Genomic DNA, 20,053 nt, shown 5'->3' on the forward strand with positions numbered 1-20,053 from the left:
CCCACCTCCCTCACCCCACCCTGTCCTTTTCCCCCACAATGCACGGCAGACGTGCAATCACGCCGCCCTGACAGAAACCCCCCCCCACCCCCTTAACCCGACTCGCCGGCTGACAATAACACTAATGCATATCAAAATTATATACTCCACAAATGCGTGCGGTGCCATTACTTTCCAATTTTGCCAGTTCAATAAAAGACATATCCCATGTAATGGCGATATCACAGCAACTTATTTCCATGCGGCATGTGTCAGATAAGCCCTCACCTGCGGCTCCGCTACAAGATTTATTAAAGCACCGCTGTCAAAAAATGTTCTGCTCAAGTCTAATTTTTCATTTGCCTCCTTTTATTAATTTATTTATTTCGCCTTTTATATTGCGACATTGCGGCTCGGAGTGTAATTTCTTGATTTAGGATTTCAAATCAGCGGTGACTCGATCCAATGGGTGGCCTGATCCCCCCCCCCCGCCCCCCCTCATTTTTTTTCCGCGCAATCTATTTGCACTGTATAACATTTGCATATCTGCAGCTCATGAAGCAAGGCTTTAATTTCCTCCTGCAGCAGATAAACATCACCTTGTTGGACTAGATGGGTGGGGGTCATTGGAGGGGACGCAGCACAATGCTGCCAGGTCACGCCTTCCATGGTCTGAAGTAATACGATTGGTACATTTCCATATGGTGGCCAATTTTATATTTATTTATTTCGACTAAATGGGGTGAAAATTATGACGATGTGGATTGCATGAGGATGAGTGAGAAGATTGATTGTTGCATTCAATAGGTGAAAAAAAAAAAAACATTTTTCTAATAGACCATAGGTTATATCCAGACTTGGAAACAGGTTGTCTACTTTTTAGCATTACTAAAGTTTGGTCACAAAAATTGCTGACACCAAGGGAAATAATGGGGAATGGAGTCGAAATATCACAGACGTAGCATCAAATCAAAAATTCTCATGAGCTGTCACAAAAGAATAAATGTTTCCGCGCTATAATCATAGGGAGACCCTACAGGCTGTACCAATGTACAGTATATGTATAAATAGTGATTTACACGAATACTCGACTATATTTATAATAATTACAGTCCATGTACCTGTGGATAAAATGCCAAGTGAGTCTCACAAAGTCACAAAGCAAAGTGCAGAGAGTCTCCGTCGCACGGGTGCAGTCAGTGAATGGGGCAGTCGGTTTGACAACAGTTTCTCAAAATATCCACACTCGGCTTATTCTCACTTGACCCTTCTTTGTGGCTATCTGCTTCTTCCTTGACAATCACGCCATGGTTTTGTGGTTCAATCAAAAAAAAAAATGTGTACAGTACATTGAATGTGGAGCCTTAGAGTGCTGCCTTTCCAGCAGCTCCTATATTTTATATATTCTTCTACTTCTTCCTTTCATAACTTTGCTGCTGTGAATTGGGAATTTCTCCATTGCGAGACTAATAAAATTTTTCTTATCTTAAAACCCGATTCACGGTTGCAATTTTTTTCCCCGTTGCGGCGCGTCAGTAGATGTGTGGCGCTCAATGACTTGTCTGGGGCCACTCATGCACTGTAATTTTCCCACGATGGCACGCTTAAATCACCTTTGATCGCGATGCTTGATATGTGATGGGCCTAAAATAAAGGCCTGCTGCTTACGATAATGTGGATCACCAACTTGAATATAATTACGTTTGTTACCATGAAGTCTCGAAATGGAAAAGATGGTAAGCCTCTAGAATCAAATCTAAAGTCCAATTACTGTAAAATTGAAAAAAACATATTTCCAAATACTGTAACCGGATTCCCCCCTCCCAACTACTTCTCTCTGCCGCCCTCTTTTGGCCGATTGGTATCTCTGACGCACTTTATGGTGATGGCTAACACTGGAAGTAAATCATCTCGATAAGAATCTTTCTTCGGGTGCCACATTGGCTCTGGCCTGCCCTTTGCTCTTGTCATGTGACATGTTGTGAACCAGAGGTGACAGGTTTTAAACTTTGGAATGAGTTCCAATCCAACATTCCTGTCTGTTGAGTGTTTTAAGTCAGTTTTTAAAATCCTGTGGTAAAAAAAAAATCCGATCACATTTCAGTAATAATAGGCCCGCAGACTACTAATCTCCCTAAAATGCAAGTTCTAAAACTGACTTTGGCAACATGTTGAGCCGAGTGTCTCGACAAAGTCAACCGACAGAGCAAGTGCATTATGGGATTTCACTCATTGTTTGCGCATCATTTGTATGTGCAAGAGGAGGCGGCCGCGGAATAATGAGCAGCTCATGCGGGACTTGTGTAAAGCTCTTGTTGTATGAATGTAGGAAGCTTGTAATTAAAACACTTCTACGGGGGATTGTTCCGCTTTGGAGAGCGAGCTCGAGGTTCGAGGGGTCCGAGGGAGGGAACACCTGCGTCTGTCATTAGCAATCGTAGAATTTATTCCGTAGTGAAGCGAATCCCTGTGGTTGTGCGACTTGACGACGGTTGACAAAAAAAAAAAAGGGAAGATGCGCAACAAGTCGAGCTCACTTACAAAGACAACGAGAGCAAGGCAGTAAAGGCAAAGAATCAGCATCCCGGTGTTAATTGAATCAGACTTCAGTAGTACCTCCTCCTCCTCCTCCTCATCTTCTCTCCCCGTGACAGCTTTGCCGTTTCCCCCAGCGAGCTCGCGGAGAAGATGAAGGGAGCTTTCAGCCTCTTTTAGAAGATGAGGGTTCAAGAACAGAAAGATTAAGGAAGTGCGTGAGAGAGCGAGCGTCTGAAAGGAGAGCTGGAGATTATGTCATATGCAATTGATGTGCTCCCTTAATGTACCTTTAAACATGTGCCACCGCGGCCCGCCTCTTTACGTCGTCTCTTCTGACACGCGGGCACGGGTTGGGGTATTAACCCAGAAGTTCTGGTGCGACACAGGTGGGGCGGCTCGCGTCATGAGAGGAGTTTTGGTCGCTTTGATATGGATATGATGCTTGGCTTCCCATGCACGGTCATCTCCATATCAAAAAAAGAAAAGAAAAAAAAGAGCCTTTATAATCATCGCCAAGGACAAAACGAATGAAAACGCTCATCTTAAGGGAACGTCGTATGGAACAAATGACTTTTTAATTGCTTGTACACAATCGGCAGTGGCTGGCCATCCATCAAGTGTGAAATTACACAACCGAGGAAATATTTTTGTCAGCTGCATTTCTCTGAATGTGTCTCCGTAAGCCGAGGTTCTTTTGGGGGGGGGCGTGCATGCGGGTGTGTGTGTGTGTTTGTAAACGCACTCTCTACGAAGTGTCTGCACCACGTTCAGCCATTCGATTAAAGCAGCAGCTATCACTAACGGGATTAGCTGAGCGGACAGCAGAAGTCTATCATTGCTTATTGATTTCCTCCTGATCCCCCTCCGCTCTGACATCGGTCCATCGGGGTCAAACTGCTCCCTGAGTGGCCCCAGTGGGAGAATAGCGAGCCGTGGGACAACGCATCTCCGGAGACTTGGAGAAAAAAAGCAACCGACGGCGGCCATCTTTCCGCGTCAGGGAAAGTCAAATAAGTCAAAGCTATCGGGCTGTAACAGACATTGTCATTGCCCCCACCCCCCGGCACCCCACCTCCGCGTGAAAAACGCCAGTTTGACTCTATTTCAAGAGGATCAATCGGATCGATTCATCTTTAGGTGGTGAAGCGAGTGGACCTCTTTGACACCAGAGGAAGAGATTGAGTTTTCGGGGCGCAAATTAATCGCCGGTGACACGACTTACATGTGTGATGTCCGTTGTGCAACAGTATTTGGAACGAAAGATCTGCTTCAAACGCCGTCGTTACAAGAAAGAATCTATTTTATCACGCCGAAATGCCGTCATTGCAGCATAGCCGAGAAGGACAATACATGGTAGATAGCAGGTGTCAAACTCGAGGCCCTGGGGGCCAGTTGTGGCCCGCCATATCATTTTAAGTGGCCCCCAAAAGCAAAGCAAAGATGACAATTTCCATGATGCCTGCTAAAATCTGTATCTGACTTCTTTATACAATTTCAGTCATCACGGCCCTTCAAGGGAAACGGTAATTGTAATGTGGCCCGCGACAAAAATGAATTTGACACCCTTGAATTAGATTGTTGCGTTAAGTGTCAAAGCTGTAAATAACTTTTTTCCTTTGAGGAGCAATTTTGTAATCAGACAGATGTCCAAAATGTCTTGCTAAAATGAATAATTAAAAAATTCAGGTGAAATCTGACAGCAGTTCACCCAAGTCAAAGGGTTAAAAAAAAAGAAAGAGGTCTGCGGAATGTTGCCAAATTAATAACAGCCTTGCGTGAAAGGGTACGAAACGCCTGTGAGGCATTTTTAAAAGTCTTGCTGCAGCCATGACAAGATCTGAAGACCGAGTCCAATTAAAATTGGTAATTGCTTTGCTAATTTCGCCTATTAATTTCTCAGCCCGTACGAAAGGGTAGGCGCATAATGGGTGAAATATTTTAACCCTTCGGCGCTGAGATTTCCTCCCTCGCCACCTCCGTACTGATGTCTGCCTGCTGTCCTTGTGGTTTAATTGCTCATCTCTTCTCTCCGCCTCCTTTGCGCCCCGTCTAACTCACTCTTTGCTTTGCTCTTAGACCTGAAGCAATCCCCCCCCCCACCCCCTCAAGACTGTCAGCCAGGAAAAGTGTAAGGCGTAATTACAGTAACTAGTGCAGTAATGTAAGGAATTACAAATGACATTTCAATAATATAGTGTTTCTGTAATGCGGGTTACAATGCATTTGAACCCAAACGTTTAAATCTTTAGGTTTTACGTCATTGTCTCTAAATGACCGTTTTGATGCATGCATTGCAAACAAAGTCGCCACACCCCTGTTCAAATGCCAGATTTTTGTTGGGGTGATGTACACAAAAAAAATGACACTAAGATAAATAATTTCAAAATTTATGACACAATAGGCGGCCGGGTGGTCCAGTGGTTAACGCGTCGACCTCACAGTGCAGATGTCATGGGTTTGATCCCGGCTCCGGCCTTCCTGTGTGGAGTTTGCGTGTTGCCCGCATGGGTTTTCTCCGGGTACTCCGGTTTCCTCCCACATTCCAAAAACATGCATAGCAGGCTGCTTGAACACTCTAAATTGTCCCTAGGTGTGAGTGAGAACGTGGACGGTTGTTCGTCTGTGCGTGCCCTGCGATTGGCTGACAACCGGTTCAGGGTGTCCCCCGCCTACTGTCCGAAGACGGCTGTGATAGGCTCCAGAACCCCCCGCGACCCTTGTGAGGAAATTTTGCACAGATAAATAGCTTGGAACCAAAGAAATTGCCACTTCGATACTTCTTGCTTCCTCGCGTGGTGCCGTGCCGTGGTGTAAAAAGTAAAGGAAATAACTTTCCCAAAACTGGTCGGGATGGTCAAGCTGAAATTTTATTCTACAATTATTTCCTCCATGCATCACCATCATCATTGCACCTCTCACCCTTTCTTCTGAACGCTTTCCCCTCTGACTCCACGATGCCCCGTGGAGGTGTCGGACACATTTCAAAGAGCACATGCATCTTCTATTTTGCTGACAAAATGTCCAGCCAAGTAATTTGTTCCCGCCTGGCTCCGAACGTGCGGAGAAGGCACTCCATTGAATTGTCATCCGTCATGCTTAGTGAGACGCTTGTCAGCTGCCCAGTCGCGCAGCGGTCACCCCTGACCTGGAAGCATTATATCCAAATCACATTACACGGGCCCCGGCTTCTTTATTTTCCCCCCTTTTGAAGTCACCCCAGCAAGACATCTGTCCGGCCCTGTTTGTGTTGACTTCCCACTCTAACGTCACGTCTTAATTAGCTGATCGGATTTTCCGTGGGCGGGCGCCTTTTGTGCGCGTCGAAGCTTGTTTGCGTATTGAAGGTTTCTCCCGTGGACCAAGGTGACTGACAGGCCGTTCGGCAAGAGAAGATGCGTAGAAGTGGAATTCATTAATTGCGACGGTAAAGACCGGGAGAGAAGATCCTTGTGTGTTCATTAGCGACAGAGGCTGGTTGGCGTGGCCTTCTACGCTCGATCAGCCACCGGCGTCCTTTGCTCAAGTATTTTTGCAGCACCTGAGTCCTTCGACACTTCGAAGGTTGTAATTAGCGCATCAGCGACGCGTGTGTCCTCGAATATGTTTTTTTTTCTTTTTTTAAATAATTGGCACTTTAATGACATGTCCACATGAGCGTATGTTTTTTTTTTTCATTTTCAATTCAAGTTTCTTTGCTCTATGTTCCGTTCATGTGGGCCACTCACTCCAGTTAACTAAAAATGTCAAAGTGTCACATATACAGTATATGGATGTTAGGGCAAGGGACCTCATGAAAGTTCAAGAAAATATGCCCCTGAGAGCAGTTTCATCGATCAACATGTAATCGGGGCTAACACAAAATTGGTCGTTAGATGGGCCTCGATACATCAATGTCGATATTGAACCAAAAAATTTTACATTTGGAGCGAGCATAGTCATTTACCACATTAATAATGTATCCAGTGTATTTCTGATTCATTTAAATCTTCAGTCAATATCTCAGAAATCTCCAAATTTGTATTGGCCATATCCTGCTTGTTGACTAAAGAGACTTGTTGACATCCCAAATTATTTTTAGCATTTGTGTTTATGGTCATAAGTATATAAGTAAGTAGTATATAAATAGCCAAGTAGGTAGAGCTTCATGCTTTTTACAAGTGGACCCTTCTGTAATGACTGTATCATGCAACAGGGTGTCAGTTTGGGTCATCTGACTCTCATTCAAGCCCAAAAAGACATTTTTTTTTAATTATTATTTTTGCGTAAAACACTTTTCAAGCAAAAAAACTTTCAAGCACAAAAAGTATTGTTTGAATCAAAAAGTGACACCAGCTGCGCCTCCGCGGGAGACGTCAATTCTGATTGAAACACGCGCCATCGTATAACTTCAAACAAGCCCTCATGAGTTAGACTTAAGAAGAAAAAAAAACATATAATAGTTCTCGAGTAAGATGAGTAATCATCAGATGATTGCATATTTCTGCAGAAGATTTCTTTTTTTTGGTGTGATATTTGCATAGTTTCAATTCACACAGCTGCTGCTGATAAACCCGGCAGTAGATAGGTGGAACTACATCTTGATAAGTCGCAACTCTAATAAGGCTCTTAATTAATGTGTTCATGTGTGTTATCGCTCTTCGTTGTTAAACCACTTTAGAAAAAGGAGCTTGGAAGGTAAAAATTCTTCTCTAAGAACAGGGATGGGCAACTGGTGGCCCCCAAAAAAATGTTTTCCCACAAAAAAAGGGAAAAATCCAAATATAAAAAATATTGGGAGAAAAAAAAGGTGAATATATGAATCTGCGAGTACTGAACTGCAAATTCACAAGAGTCACCAATCGCCACTAGATAGCAGATATGACTTGGATGCATTTATACTGGGTTTTATACCTTCCTACACTGCAATGTGAGAAGCGGCCTAATAATTTTGGGCGGATTTTGAATCATACCCAGGACAGACATCCAGCCATCCACCTATTTTCCGATACGCTTTTCCTCACAAGGGTCGCGGGGCATGCAGAAGCCTATCCCAGCTGTCTTCGGGCAGTAAGCGGGGGACACCCTGAACCGGTTGCTAGTCAATCGCAGGGCACACAGAAACCAACAACCATCCGTGCTCACACTCGCACCTCGGGACAATTTGGAGTGTTCAATAAGCCTGCCATGCATGTTTTTGAAATGTGGGAGGAAACCGGAGTACCCGGAGAAAACCCACCCTGGACAAACATGAATAATAATAACATTTTGTCAGTTCATGGATGGATGCATGATTTTTGTGACAGAAAATGTACCAAATTAGTTTTGGCACTGAATTTTGGTTGCTTTTTTTCAGCACTGTTGTGCTCTTCCTGAATGAAAATTTTTATGGAAGGGAGCCCTTTGCACAGGAAAAAAAAAAGTGGTTATTTTGTTGTTTGCTTCAAACCCTTTGTTGTTGTTAGAATAGTAGATATTTTATACATGCGTTGAAAAATGTTTTATCAATAATGAAGTCTATGAAGACACGGATTTGTCCGCATATTTATTCCATGTTTAAAATCCTATGTGCCCTCCCCTGCAGTACTGATGAAAAATTGTGGCCCCCTCCAAAATTTAAGTTGCCCAAGAGTTTATTTGATGAATGCCATACTTTACTCCGTCTATTTCCAAATCGTGATGGGGGTGAATCCTTCAAATTGCCCCCTGAAATGTAATCAAATGGACAAGAAGGCGCCGTTTTCCGTAGCAAAGATATTGGCACTTGTTTTTGTGAGTTTGGAAATGGAATCCAGGTCTTCCTGTCTGCCGACAAAGTCTGCACACTGACGAACATTGACGCTTCCTTTAGCTCCTTCAATTGTCATCGTCTCAGTCCAAGGCCGAGCACCATTCAGGCGTAGCGCTCACAGTTCCCATCCGCTGCTCTGCCGCCTTCAATTAGCATTTAACTCATGAGTGTGCGTGAGTATCTCCTTATTCTCCCCAAAGTAGCCGGGAATTCAATTTCTCCCCCGTCTGGCTTGCACAATAGGCACACGGAGCCGATAGGAGACAACCTCGAACTGATCCGAAGTCCTTACAATCATCTGCGCCTCCTTTTGTTTCCTGTTGTCCTTCGCCCTGTTGCATCTGGTTCCCTCTGTTGCCTGTATGTGTCTCTCTTCTGGCGTGTTCAAGAAACCGGTGGCAGCCATACAGAAGCTCATGTTCATAAAATGTGGTCATACCTTTTTGTACGCGGTTCGACTGATTTCTGGCAGATTTTGCCTTCATATTTCTAAAAGTCATTTACCTACTTTTGAATTTCTTGTACAGTGTATGAGCGAAGTTTTTGGAGATGCAAGCTTTCGTTCCGCAATTTTTTTCTTCTTCTTGCAAGTATAAAATTGAGATACAAGTGCTGTATGGTGGTTTACTGTCAAAGTAAACATAAAATGAAGACAATTTCAGAGAGAGAGAGAATTGCACGCCGTACTGAACAGTTTGATGGAAATGTGTTTATAGGTGGAATGACATTAGTTGTGTTAAAAATAGCAGACCGGCGGTGAGGCAAGTCATTGGACAGTTAATCAGAAGAAGAAAATAAATGCCACGTGGTACGATCTGCTGATGAAAGGCTACTGAAAAGTGTACTAGCTCATGTCAGTCCAATAGGGAGCCTTTTACCAGACCAGAGCGAACGGAATTGGAGAAAGCAAGGCTCAGATTTGCGACTGTGGAAAAATTCACAATGACGGGGAGAAAATTTCCTCAAGGATGACAAGCTATGAGGAACGCGGGAGCGGCGCCAGCTGTCTTTCCATCGCGAGGCGTCCACTCTATCCCCCTCAGCCACGTCGCCCACAAGACTACTTCCAAACAATTGAAATTAATCCCCCCCATCCCCTTTTTTCTTTTTCTTTTTTTACTATTATTAATCAACCACTTGGCGGCCGCCTCACTCTTGCTCACTCAAGTAGTCAGGCGACGTATTCTCTTGAGGATTTAGTTGGAAATCGTACAAAAAGTTAAGGACCGTATTGCATTAGTCACTCGACTATCTTCCAGCAAGCATGACGCGCCCGACATAAACGCACATACTCAGAAGCGTGCTTTCAAGTGCTGCCACAGAGACACCCCACAAAACATGACGCATTCGCCGCATATTCAAAGCAATTCGGTAGTTTATGCTTTGAGCCTCGACAATTTAAACATAAACGTGGTCACACATTGTGTCCAACCTGATGGTGAATTGATTTACATTACTTTGAAATAGAGAACATGGTGGAAATTTTTGTTTATTCTATGTCAAGATTTGGGACAGTTTGAAAATGAATTGACAAGGACTCTGGGAAAAACGTGTGGATATGACTGCAAATGTCATTCCAATTAAGAATGATGAAGTGATGAACAAAATCATTGCCTCATTAATCGTGCTCAAAACGAAATTAGTGATGCATTTCCGGCATCTGATGAAGAAAAGGGATCTAGCCTTTGGCACGGACAGACTTATCTATAAGAGGGACAAAAATAAATCAGGGCACATCGCAACCTAAGAGTGAAAAACTTTCAAAATTTCTTCAATTTTTTTCAATAAAAGGCCACGTGGGAATGGGTCTCAAATTTGACATTGCAGCTCTACGTGTTGTGACGGTGACCGTTTGAGCTTGGCAACAATGAATTATCTTTGCGTTATTTCCTATATGGGGGGAAAAAAAATCGCTTTGACATTAGAACAAGATATTAATGTGTTGTTTAGCCAATGAAGGATTTGATTCATATAAGACATGATTCCTGCCTGCACATAAATTCCCGGTGTATTATGGTTTATTTACAAAGACATGCATACAGTTCTGAGTGCACTTCTTCTGTCGGTGTGTCTTTTCCAAGGCCATCGTCTGCTCCAGGTGAACTCACTTCATATGTACAAAATGCATGTGGCTCACCACATTCGCATATTGCCAGTGAAACCCATGTATTTTGTAATCATAGGGCTTGGAGAAAAAAACCCCCCCAAAACTTTAATGTGTATATACAACACAAGTACACAGTCGATACACACACGCCCACACACACATATTCGTGCAAAAAGCGGCTTTCCAAGGGTGTCCTGTAACCTTGGTCTAGACAAGGGCAAGGGCCATTCAACCACATTTATTCAAAAGGATGCTTCTCATTCAATTCTCTCCATATTCATATTCGCACCCCCGCTCTCGTTTTTCCCTTTCAGCTTTAAATTAAAGGTACAGGAACGAGCCAGGTCTTTCATCTCTAGCTGAAGGGGGGGGGGGGGGGGGCGGGGGAGTAGGAGAGCCAAGGTGCCTGTGTGTGTGTGTGTGTGTGTGTGTTCGGTGTGAGCGCTGGTTTGGACGAGGGGCAGACTCTCCACACTCTATTTATTCCCCCCCCCCCCCACACACACACACCCTCCCTAAACGACACCTGGCAAAAAATGATTCATTAATTCAAAAAGATGTTTTTTTTTTTAAAGCTATATTTCAAAGGCCTAGACGGGAACGAGAGAGGAGCCGAGTGGGCCTGGATGAGGAGCAAGTGCAGGGAGGTGACGGGAGCGGCCGCCAAGGTGCTTTGGAGTACATTTCAAGTTTTAGGTCACGCTTGGGGAAGGGAGGGGTTCTTTTTCAGCCAGAACATAATCAAATCTTATTTTTTCAAAGAATAATGCTGACTTGCTAATTTACCTTACTATATCATTATTTTGTCGTCGCTAGCTACTCGGGGGCATATGCTCTTAGTATTTGTGGATGACTATGATATGCTGTGATGTATTAACAATTTAGGATGTGTTGCAGCCCCGTTTCACCGGGGATACGTTCAATGCAATAGGTGAAAATCCGTCACATAAAGTGGCCTTAAAAAAAATAAAGAAAATGTAATTGCTTTACCCTTCCCACACACTTGAAACACATTTGAAGTTACTCCACCACATTTTGAAAATTGGATAACATGTTAAAGGACACATAAGGGAGCAGAAAGATCTGTACTCTTCCTCTCATAATTTGTAAGTAGACTACGTATGTATTGTTGTGATTTTTATTCGCGAAATGAGAAAGAAAGCATGAGTGAGGTCATCAAACCTTTTCAAGATGATCAAACTTAATTTGTAGCAAATTAATCTTTTAAATGACAATGTCGCATCCCACATAATTATTTTTTTGAACAGAAAAAGAAACGTTTCCTTGAATTGGTACGTCAAATCAACCAATGTATTAGGAAAAACAAAATAGAAAATAAGTAACACTTGAATCTGATTTTCTCCATTTTGTTATAGATTTTAAAAAATAAATTGGTTTTGAAGTTTCTGTGTGTGTGTGTGTGTGTGTGTGTGTGTGTGTGTGTGTGTGTGTGTGTGTGTGTGTGTGTGTGTGTGTGTGTGTGTGTGTGTGTGGTGTGTGTGTGTGTGTGTGTGTGTGTGGGTGGGTGGGTGTTTTTTTTCTGTTTTGCATACTAATAATGTGAACAGAAAAGATAGATCTAACTTAATTTGGGGGTTGGAACGGATTGATTGCATTACCATTCATTGCAGTAGGAAATATTGCCTCGATTTCTGAACATTTCAAGTTCCATACGGGCTCACGGACCCAATTGAGTTCATAACTTGAGGTTCCACTTGATCTGTTCTGATAAATCTGCCCGGTGGTCAAGGATCACCTTATCTAGAACCTATCTAACTGAGCAATGTGTCCATTGTGAGCACTTTGAGTGCCCAGTCTCCATAAAAGCGGCATATAAATCTGGTGCATTATTATTATTATTATTATTATTATTATAGAATAAAATATAAGCCAATTTGAATTTGATTCATTGTTCATTCCCAATATTGGACCCAAAAACATTCAAAGCAGTTGCGTCATGGCATCGTCTCAATGTGCTAAAAATGCTTCTTGGTGTACCCACTCTACTCTGAATGGCTCTCCGCCTCATTTGTGGTTTTCTATTGATAAAACCACTTTCTATTTTTAGTATCTGTTTGACGGTTGTACCAGGAGTGAAACTATATGGATGGGTTTGCCTACCCGGGCTTCGACTCTGGACGTTACAGTATTGGAGTCCATACTCTCAACTTTGTGGTCTTGCTGACCTCAATCTCCTCTTGGATGAAATGTCTCTGCTTTCTGTGGAGATTTGAATTTCATATTTGTAGCATTGTATTGCTCTGATATTAGCAGTTCATTTTGTGCTTTCTGGGTTACGATGCGCTTTCTACAAATCGTTGTCGTTCCACCTGTTGGGCGAATTGTTCAAACTCGCCGAGCGCCGCGTATTTATCCACATGAGCGGCGGACGGGCCCGCAAGGCGATCGCGTGTCGGCCACTCCCAGTCGAGTTGAATCTTTCATACGACCGCAGATGATGTGCTTAATTATAGATGGCAGGACAAGGCGGGATCCTTAGCCTCAATTAGACGGGGCCACGGGGTGAGTGACCTGCAGCACGACTGTCAGTGCCTATTACACACTACACATGGCCAGTGACAGCGAGGGGGTGGAGAGCAGGGTCGGGTTACAAGGCCTTTGACTGTATTCTTTTCTCCACTGAGCTACACGCCACATCCAGTCGCACACAAATGCGGAAGAGCATATTTTCAACGATTGTTACCTGGGAGAATCAATTGCATTGATTGAGTAGGCGGGCCTTGGATCTTCTCTATTCCTGACGAATTACGACATGCATTCGATTTATCCTCCTGCGATAAAATCCAAAACATTTGTGGTATATCTGACAGCCGAACAGATCAGCGCTAGTCACTTGTTTACCCACATTAAAAGAGATATAGAAATGGCAAAAAGAGTTGGCAACCATGTTGTAGCTTCCAAATTAGTTAAGTTAGCCTAGCTTCTATTTTGTTCCTCTACGACTCGTGTCTTTGTTTTGTCACTCTGGTTGCCACGCTGCACCGTTCTACCTACAGATCAGTTTTGGTATTACAACCAAACGGAAGGTTTGGGGAAGGAAACGTGATTGTCATTGAAGATGAGAGGGAAAGAGTCATTAGCCAACATTTCTAGTACATTCAGGACAAGTGTGTTCGTACGAAATATGATGTGGAAATATGTTGAGTCTCCTCCCACGTGCTTTAAACACTTTTAAACCTGTGAAAACAAACGTTTTGAAGTTTTCCATACCACCTGTCATTCTCTTGTTGTCAAGAAATGGAAGACTATCTGTATAATATCACTTTGTCCAAATAAGAGCATGCTTTGTTTCAAGCTATTTTGTCACTACCAGTTGTTAACTGTGAAACTGACTCAAGAGAGTTGAAATATAATACTTCAAGACCAAATTGTTGGTTCCACCAAACCATGTAGCTCGAACAAAAGTCTGCTTGCTTAATGCTAACAAATAATGAGAAATGCTATACTTAGACTAACAGAAATTAGCATGAGTATTACGATCAATATAAACCTTCAAAAAATCTCTATATTCTGTCTCCGCTGCAGGAATGACTATTAAAGCCATAAAACGTGTTAACACTCTTCTCATTCTTGTTAAATTTGCTATACCTCTTCCAGGAGACCAGACCTCAGCGCTGCCCACCATGTTGGGGCTCAACGTGGTAGAGAACTCTAAATTTGGATTCACTTGTCATCTGTAAACTTCGCAAACGATTGACCGTGAAATCGTAAGGGTACTCGAAAGTAGTGGTGACGTTGCAATTATGTCATTGACGAATCAATCAACATTTTCTTTGATGTACTTCTATACCTTTCCTGCTTCTGTCTGTTCGGCGCACTGTCGTGTTATGGAATCCCTAACAAGCGGCAACAATGTTTTTCTCACGGAGGACACACTGGGTGTTGTGTGTCCCTTTTCCCAGGACCGTTCCAAGCAGGCAGGCTGTCTCCTCGGAACAAAACCCGGCAAATAGCCCTTCAATGTATCATGTAATGATTCCGACTTAATGACTGCGGCTTGGGGTGGCGGATGGCGGCCTTTCTGCTCATCTCATAATGGTGCCACTTTACTCTATGATTTCAACTCAAGTGACATCACTTCAATGGGACGTAGTAAAATGCATGTGGATGAGAATATATCACTTTTTTCATCCAGTCTGTTGTCCCACCTGCGCTAACTAACCTGTGTGAACACCCGGGCCAATACCCCCCATGAGACCCCCTCTTCTCTCCTTTAGAAGCTGCTGATTAGGACATTAAAAATAAATGGGGCTCAGTTCGGTCGTATGGCGGTATATATTTCTGTGAATTTTTCTAATCCACCTCCCACCGCACCGCGTACGAGGCCCTTCCCCCTCCCCAGGTAGGCAGAATATGATAGCGCGGGTCTGTCACGGTAATAATTAGGCCTATTTTCCGGGAGGTCATCTTACAGGGACGCCGGACGGCTGCGGTTCGCACACTGGCAGCTCTGTGCTAAGCTCCCCAAACAAGCGACTGCCCCCCTAGGTCATGACGATACACACGGAGCCACATGAACAATCACACAAATGAACATCATTATTTATTTTTTTTCATATCGTCCAATCTCTATTATTATCATCACAAGTGTTGAAAGATTTTTTTTTTATTGCCGTATTTAGTATCTGTACTGAAAACGGAACAGTTGCTTCACGTTTTTTTTAACATATCACTGGCGTCGGGCGAAAACCCGATTCCTTCCAAAATCATCAGCTTTCCGAGCCAAAAAAATGTTCAAACATTAAAAGTGCATCATCAAAGATGTAGGTCATTTTCAACACTTATGATTGGTCAATAATTTGTAAGTATAGCACACTCTCCTTGGACAAACCAATAGAATATACTGTATTTTTGATAAAATGTTCAATTTACCAAATTTTGACATCCGAGGACATAGTTTCAGCTCGACGGCAGCGATATCAAGTAAAACAAAATGAAAAAGATGAACATTGGAAAAAATATTAAAATGTTTACTCACAGTACATCAATTGCAGAGCAATATAAAACAACCAAGTGAACTCGTTTGCTGTCTTTCATGTTTTATGCAAGACCCAAAATAAACAAATTAGTTGAAATAGATCAAATTTTCCAACTATTGATGGGTTCAATTAGTTTTGTAATCATAAAATGTCATTTCAGTTAATTTCTTGTTTTTATTTCGTTCACCAAAAGGATTTTTTTTTTCAGTTTGAGTTATTTTGTTCATTTTCATGACTTACAATCACTTGGCTAGGATGCAGGATGGAGCTGGGACAACCTGGCGCAAGCTCACTTATAGTTAACACTGGTTGCTAAGCAACCGAACGGAAGTAGCCTGGGATCTTTTCCTTATACGTTCATGGCATAGGACATTAAAAACGTTTCCCTCCATTTTCCCCATGCTGCCACATAGGATGCGCCCGAAACAAATGTCTCAAATTAGGAGGCCAACGCCCACCTTGTGTGCCACCAACTGCTGCAACGTTGCCTTGTTGCGCCACCCTAGCACAAAAAACAGTGAATGGGTTGGCTGACCATGCGCTGTGCTGTGCTGAGTGCGATATGAAAAGGGCTTTGCGGTGTAGACTGGACATAAATAACGCACTTCAGGTGTCGTCGTCTCCCATTACCTCTAGCTGGGACCAGCTCACTGAATAGAAACACAGGACTCTCACTAATTACAGCAACTGACTTCAGCCTAATAGTGAGTTTGATTTTTTTTTTTTTTGATTTTTATAATTAGTTTTTGTTTGCCTCTATACCAGTGGTGTCAAACATACGGCCCGCGGGCCGGAATCGGCCCCCAAGGAGGTTCGATCTGGCCCGCTGGATAATTTAAAAGTGAAAAAAAATGCATTAAAGACACAGAATGAATATTTTAAATAAAATTCAATTCGTGGATTATCCACTAGGAGGCAAATTGTTTTGATCACAGTAGAAGACAACATTGTTTTGATCGGGGAAGAAAACAGCAGTCTCAGTCTGTCACCGAGATAGACCCAACGCAGCAAATGATATGAAAGCGCCAATCAATGCTTCTTGAGACCAAAACAAAGGAAAAAGATGATATTATGGTGATTCATAGCACAGTATCGTATAATGTTAATGGTTCGGCCCACTTGACATCTACCGAGTCCGTATGTGGCCCACAATGTGAAATGAGTTTGACACCCCTGCTCTATACGGTCTGTCTTAACATGAAACTTGGAAATAAGGTTGGGCTGTTTTGGTGAGCTCCTCCTTGGGAATTCATTCAAATGAGCCCCAACAGAAAGAGGAAGTGGATCTCAGATTGATTGAAATTGACCAAAAATGTTGCCTATGCTAATTAATGTGGACTGAGCCTCGTGTCAAAGTTGGATTTTTTGTTTTGAGGAGCGGGTGGCTATTCAGTGCTGCTTGCACCTTTCGTTTCCGTTGTTTTCTCTCGGGAAAAACAAACGGTTGACCAGCGTTTCTCTGTTCTCCTTGTAAGGTTCTAGCTAACATTAAACTACTGCTACCAAGGAGGATGAAGCCATCAAAAGGATCGTATGCGAAGAATTCCAAATGGAGGATGCACGCCTGTTTGGAGATCAAGGCTTTAACTGTCAAAACTTTACAGCCGGCATCCAAATAAAAGCCTTTAAAGTGTGAAGTAGGCGTGACAGAGTTTGGTTAGCGGCGCCGCACCGTGCCAAGTCGCAGCGCAATGACATATTTTCGGTTTCATTCAAAAAATGGGGGGGTCTCGGGGGGGGCGGTGAAATGCTCGTTGTTTGGGTCAACAGCTGCAGGCTAGAATTAGAAATCAATTATTCAGCTTTCGACAAGCTCATTAAGTCTGTGAATAGGATTTTTTTTCCTTTAGAGCCTGCCTGCTCATTTCTCCCAGTTTGCAGTTTGTAATTAGTGGTGTTTTTTTTTTTTGACTGGAAACTTTGAAAAACACCCCCCCAAAAAAAACAGGAAGTAACCGTTAATTTAAAACTTGCTGCCCCCACCCTATGAGCTCTCTGATTCCGTGTGTACACATTTTGGAGACCACTAGGGTTGTTTGGACACTGTCTAATACCCGGAGTCATCAAGCTAAATTAGGCATTAATAATCCAAGAGGTGTAATCGTTGGAAATTAGGCATTAATAATCAAAGGAGGCCTGGAAATTATCCCGCAAGGCCGCAAATGAAGCCGCACTAATCAGCGGAAGGGTGGCTTAAGAAGACAAAAAAAAAAATGGGGGAAATGGAAGGAGGCGAGTGAGTTTTATAGGGAGGGCGAAGGAGGGGAGGCGTCCACGTTTCCACGGAGACGACATCAATCAGCTGCATCAAAGTGCGCTTGCGTTTTCCTCAAACTGTTACAGTGCAGGATGGCTTATTAGCAAACGCTCCTCGTCCACGCGCATACACACGGTCTCCTCCCTCGCGCTCGCTTTCTCCCCTCTTCCTCTCCTCCTCCTCTCCACATTGTGTGTGTCTATCTGATCCCGTGGCCTTTTGTTGCGCTATGAAAGGCCCGATGCCACACTCATTATTTTCTCCTTTATCTCTCTCCCCACTGCTCTGATTAGAACAGTCGCCCCTGACAGACGCCCTCAGCCGCCTCCTATCCATTACATTCAGTGTGTGTGTGTGTGTGTGTGTGTGTGTGCGCGCGCGCAACACATGTGAAGCTTACCCACCTATATAAATCGTAAGTGTCCTCACAATGCTAAAAGACGGCCGAGTGAAAACATAGCTGTTAATGGCCAGGATTAGATGCGCATGGTTCGATCTGTTTTTGGCGGTACCAAAATGTACACTAGAAGAGCACAACACCATCTCATTTTGCTATTAAAAAACAAACAAACCTTTTTTCATATTTTTATATCAGTATGACTTGGCAGTTATACGTGAGTAAAATAAGATGTGAAGAAAAATCTGCACTCTCAGGCCCCATCTTGTTATGCCTCGAATTTAACTTTTAAGAAACCACCACGCCAGAGGAAAAACGGCCAATCACGGATGGAAGGATACCGAGTCATGGCAAACGTTTGCTTGTTTCACCAACCTCTGGAAAAAGGAAAAAAAAATATCCATCCCTCATTTGCCAACAACTGGGCATAAATCTTGCAGACAGAAGAAAAGTAAAGGCAGCTGAGGATTCAGAGGTGACACAGAATTAGCAACATTTTTGCTCGATGTGCAAGTTCATCACCCCTTTTTGATATTTTTTTTTTAATTGCACATTACAAAAAAATAATAATTTCAATTTGTGGTTTTTTGACACGCCATTATGAATAAGTCATGCTACTAACGTAGCAGCCATGGCAGACATTTGCTTTTTTACAGTGCACGTCACGTTCAGTGTATGTCTCGTACAAGCTAGTAAGGGACGTAGTTTTGGTTAGTGACTTGGGTCATGATGTGATTTTCCATTCAAATCTTTTCAGCTGTTTTAAAACCGTAAATTACAGTTTTAACAGTCGTACGCATGTACCAAGAAGTTTAACGCTATTCTTAATGGCACATTTAACAACCACAAAACACTCGTATACAGGTATCACGTATTTCACTTCAAACATACAAGTGAAAATAGCTGTCATGTGTACGTTGGTCGCACATGCAGAATGGAACGCTCTCAAAACATTTGTTTTGGTTTTGGCTCGAGCTAACCTTTGGATAATCAAAGATCAACGTCCTTTAAATTTTTGGTATTGGCAGAGAACCAACCTTTATCAATGGACCTGTGACTCATTGAAACAAATAGTTATGTCCCTTTAAGATTTATTTTGGAGTACCCCCGGTCTTATTTGCGTTTGGTGTCATCATGCAGCCTTTCAAACGCTCTAATCTCGAATAAGCTGTTTATGGCTAAAGATGAATTTATGCATAAATCAATGGCACAAGAAATACGGACAACACTTTTAAATGTTGACGGAACCATAAAAAAAAAAAAAAAATTCCCCTGTCGGGGCGAGTTCTCTGAATATGTGATTTGCTTTCCAATCCTATTATGGTCCACAAACCAAGCAGAAATGTGATGCAATTCACCTGTGAGTTAATGGAATATGGCTTTAAGAGGGAACTAATTATGCCCGTTTAGCAGGAATTGAATGGCCGTTCTTTGGAAGGCCTGATTCCCAATGTAAACATTAATGGCCTCCTTGATTAACATAAGAATAGTGTGTTATTGTGCTGCCGCCCATTGGATAAGTATCTGCGCTGCACCGCACACACTGAGTGGATGCCCTAATACACTTATTACTTGCCTTATCTGCCAAAGATGCCATTTCTGTTTTATTGTTTGACTCATTTGCGTAAAATTCATTTTCTAATTACAATTTTAAAGCATGCGACAGAGGGGATTTTAAAGACGAGCTTTTTGTCCCTTCTCGTTCTGTCTCGCAGGTCTATCTTTGGAACTTCTCGATAAATCAAATGCAACAGAAGGGAGCAAAACAGAAGCAAGATGGCGGCGGAGGACACAGGAAATAAGGTGAGGTGTTAAATGGCGACGTGGCGAGCTAAAGGGCATGTGGAAGGATGGCGGGCTTTGACTTGGGGGCCCTCCCGGGGATGATGACCTTCTTTCGCATTCTGCTAACTTTGACAACTGACGACGGTCCCAGCCTGCCTTCGACCAGGCACACACATTGAAGTCCCGCGCTTTCCTTAAAGGCCAAGCTGACGCTACTGTTGTT

The 20,053-nt window shown here is 42.9% G+C and overlaps 1 protein-coding gene across 3 annotated transcripts in view; it reads left to right on the plus strand.

Annotated features, from left to right (window-relative positions):
- LOC147198276 (uncharacterized) overlaps positions 1 to 20,053 on the plus strand; it is a 93,772-nt gene that overhangs the window by 45,624 nt on the left and 28,095 nt on the right. For all 3 annotated transcript variants that reach the window (XR_015102283.1, XR_015102284.1, XM_086123869.1), the window contains one exon: positions 19,761 to 19,848. Coding sequence is in view for 1 of the 3 variants with exons in the window: in XM_086123869.1 (XP_085979995.1) it covers positions 19,822 to 19,848 (27 nt within the window). In the remaining 2 variants the exon portion in view is untranslated. The remainder of the gene's footprint in view (positions 1 to 19,760; positions 19,849 to 20,053) is intronic.

Source organism: Hippocampus guttulatus, chromosome 11 (genome assembly GCF_054856545.1).
Source record: "Hippocampus guttulatus isolate MCC_2025c chromosome 11, RoL_Hgut_1.0, whole genome shotgun sequence".
Classification (NCBI taxonomy): domain Eukaryota; kingdom Metazoa; phylum Chordata; class Actinopteri; order Syngnathiformes; family Syngnathidae; genus Hippocampus; species Hippocampus guttulatus.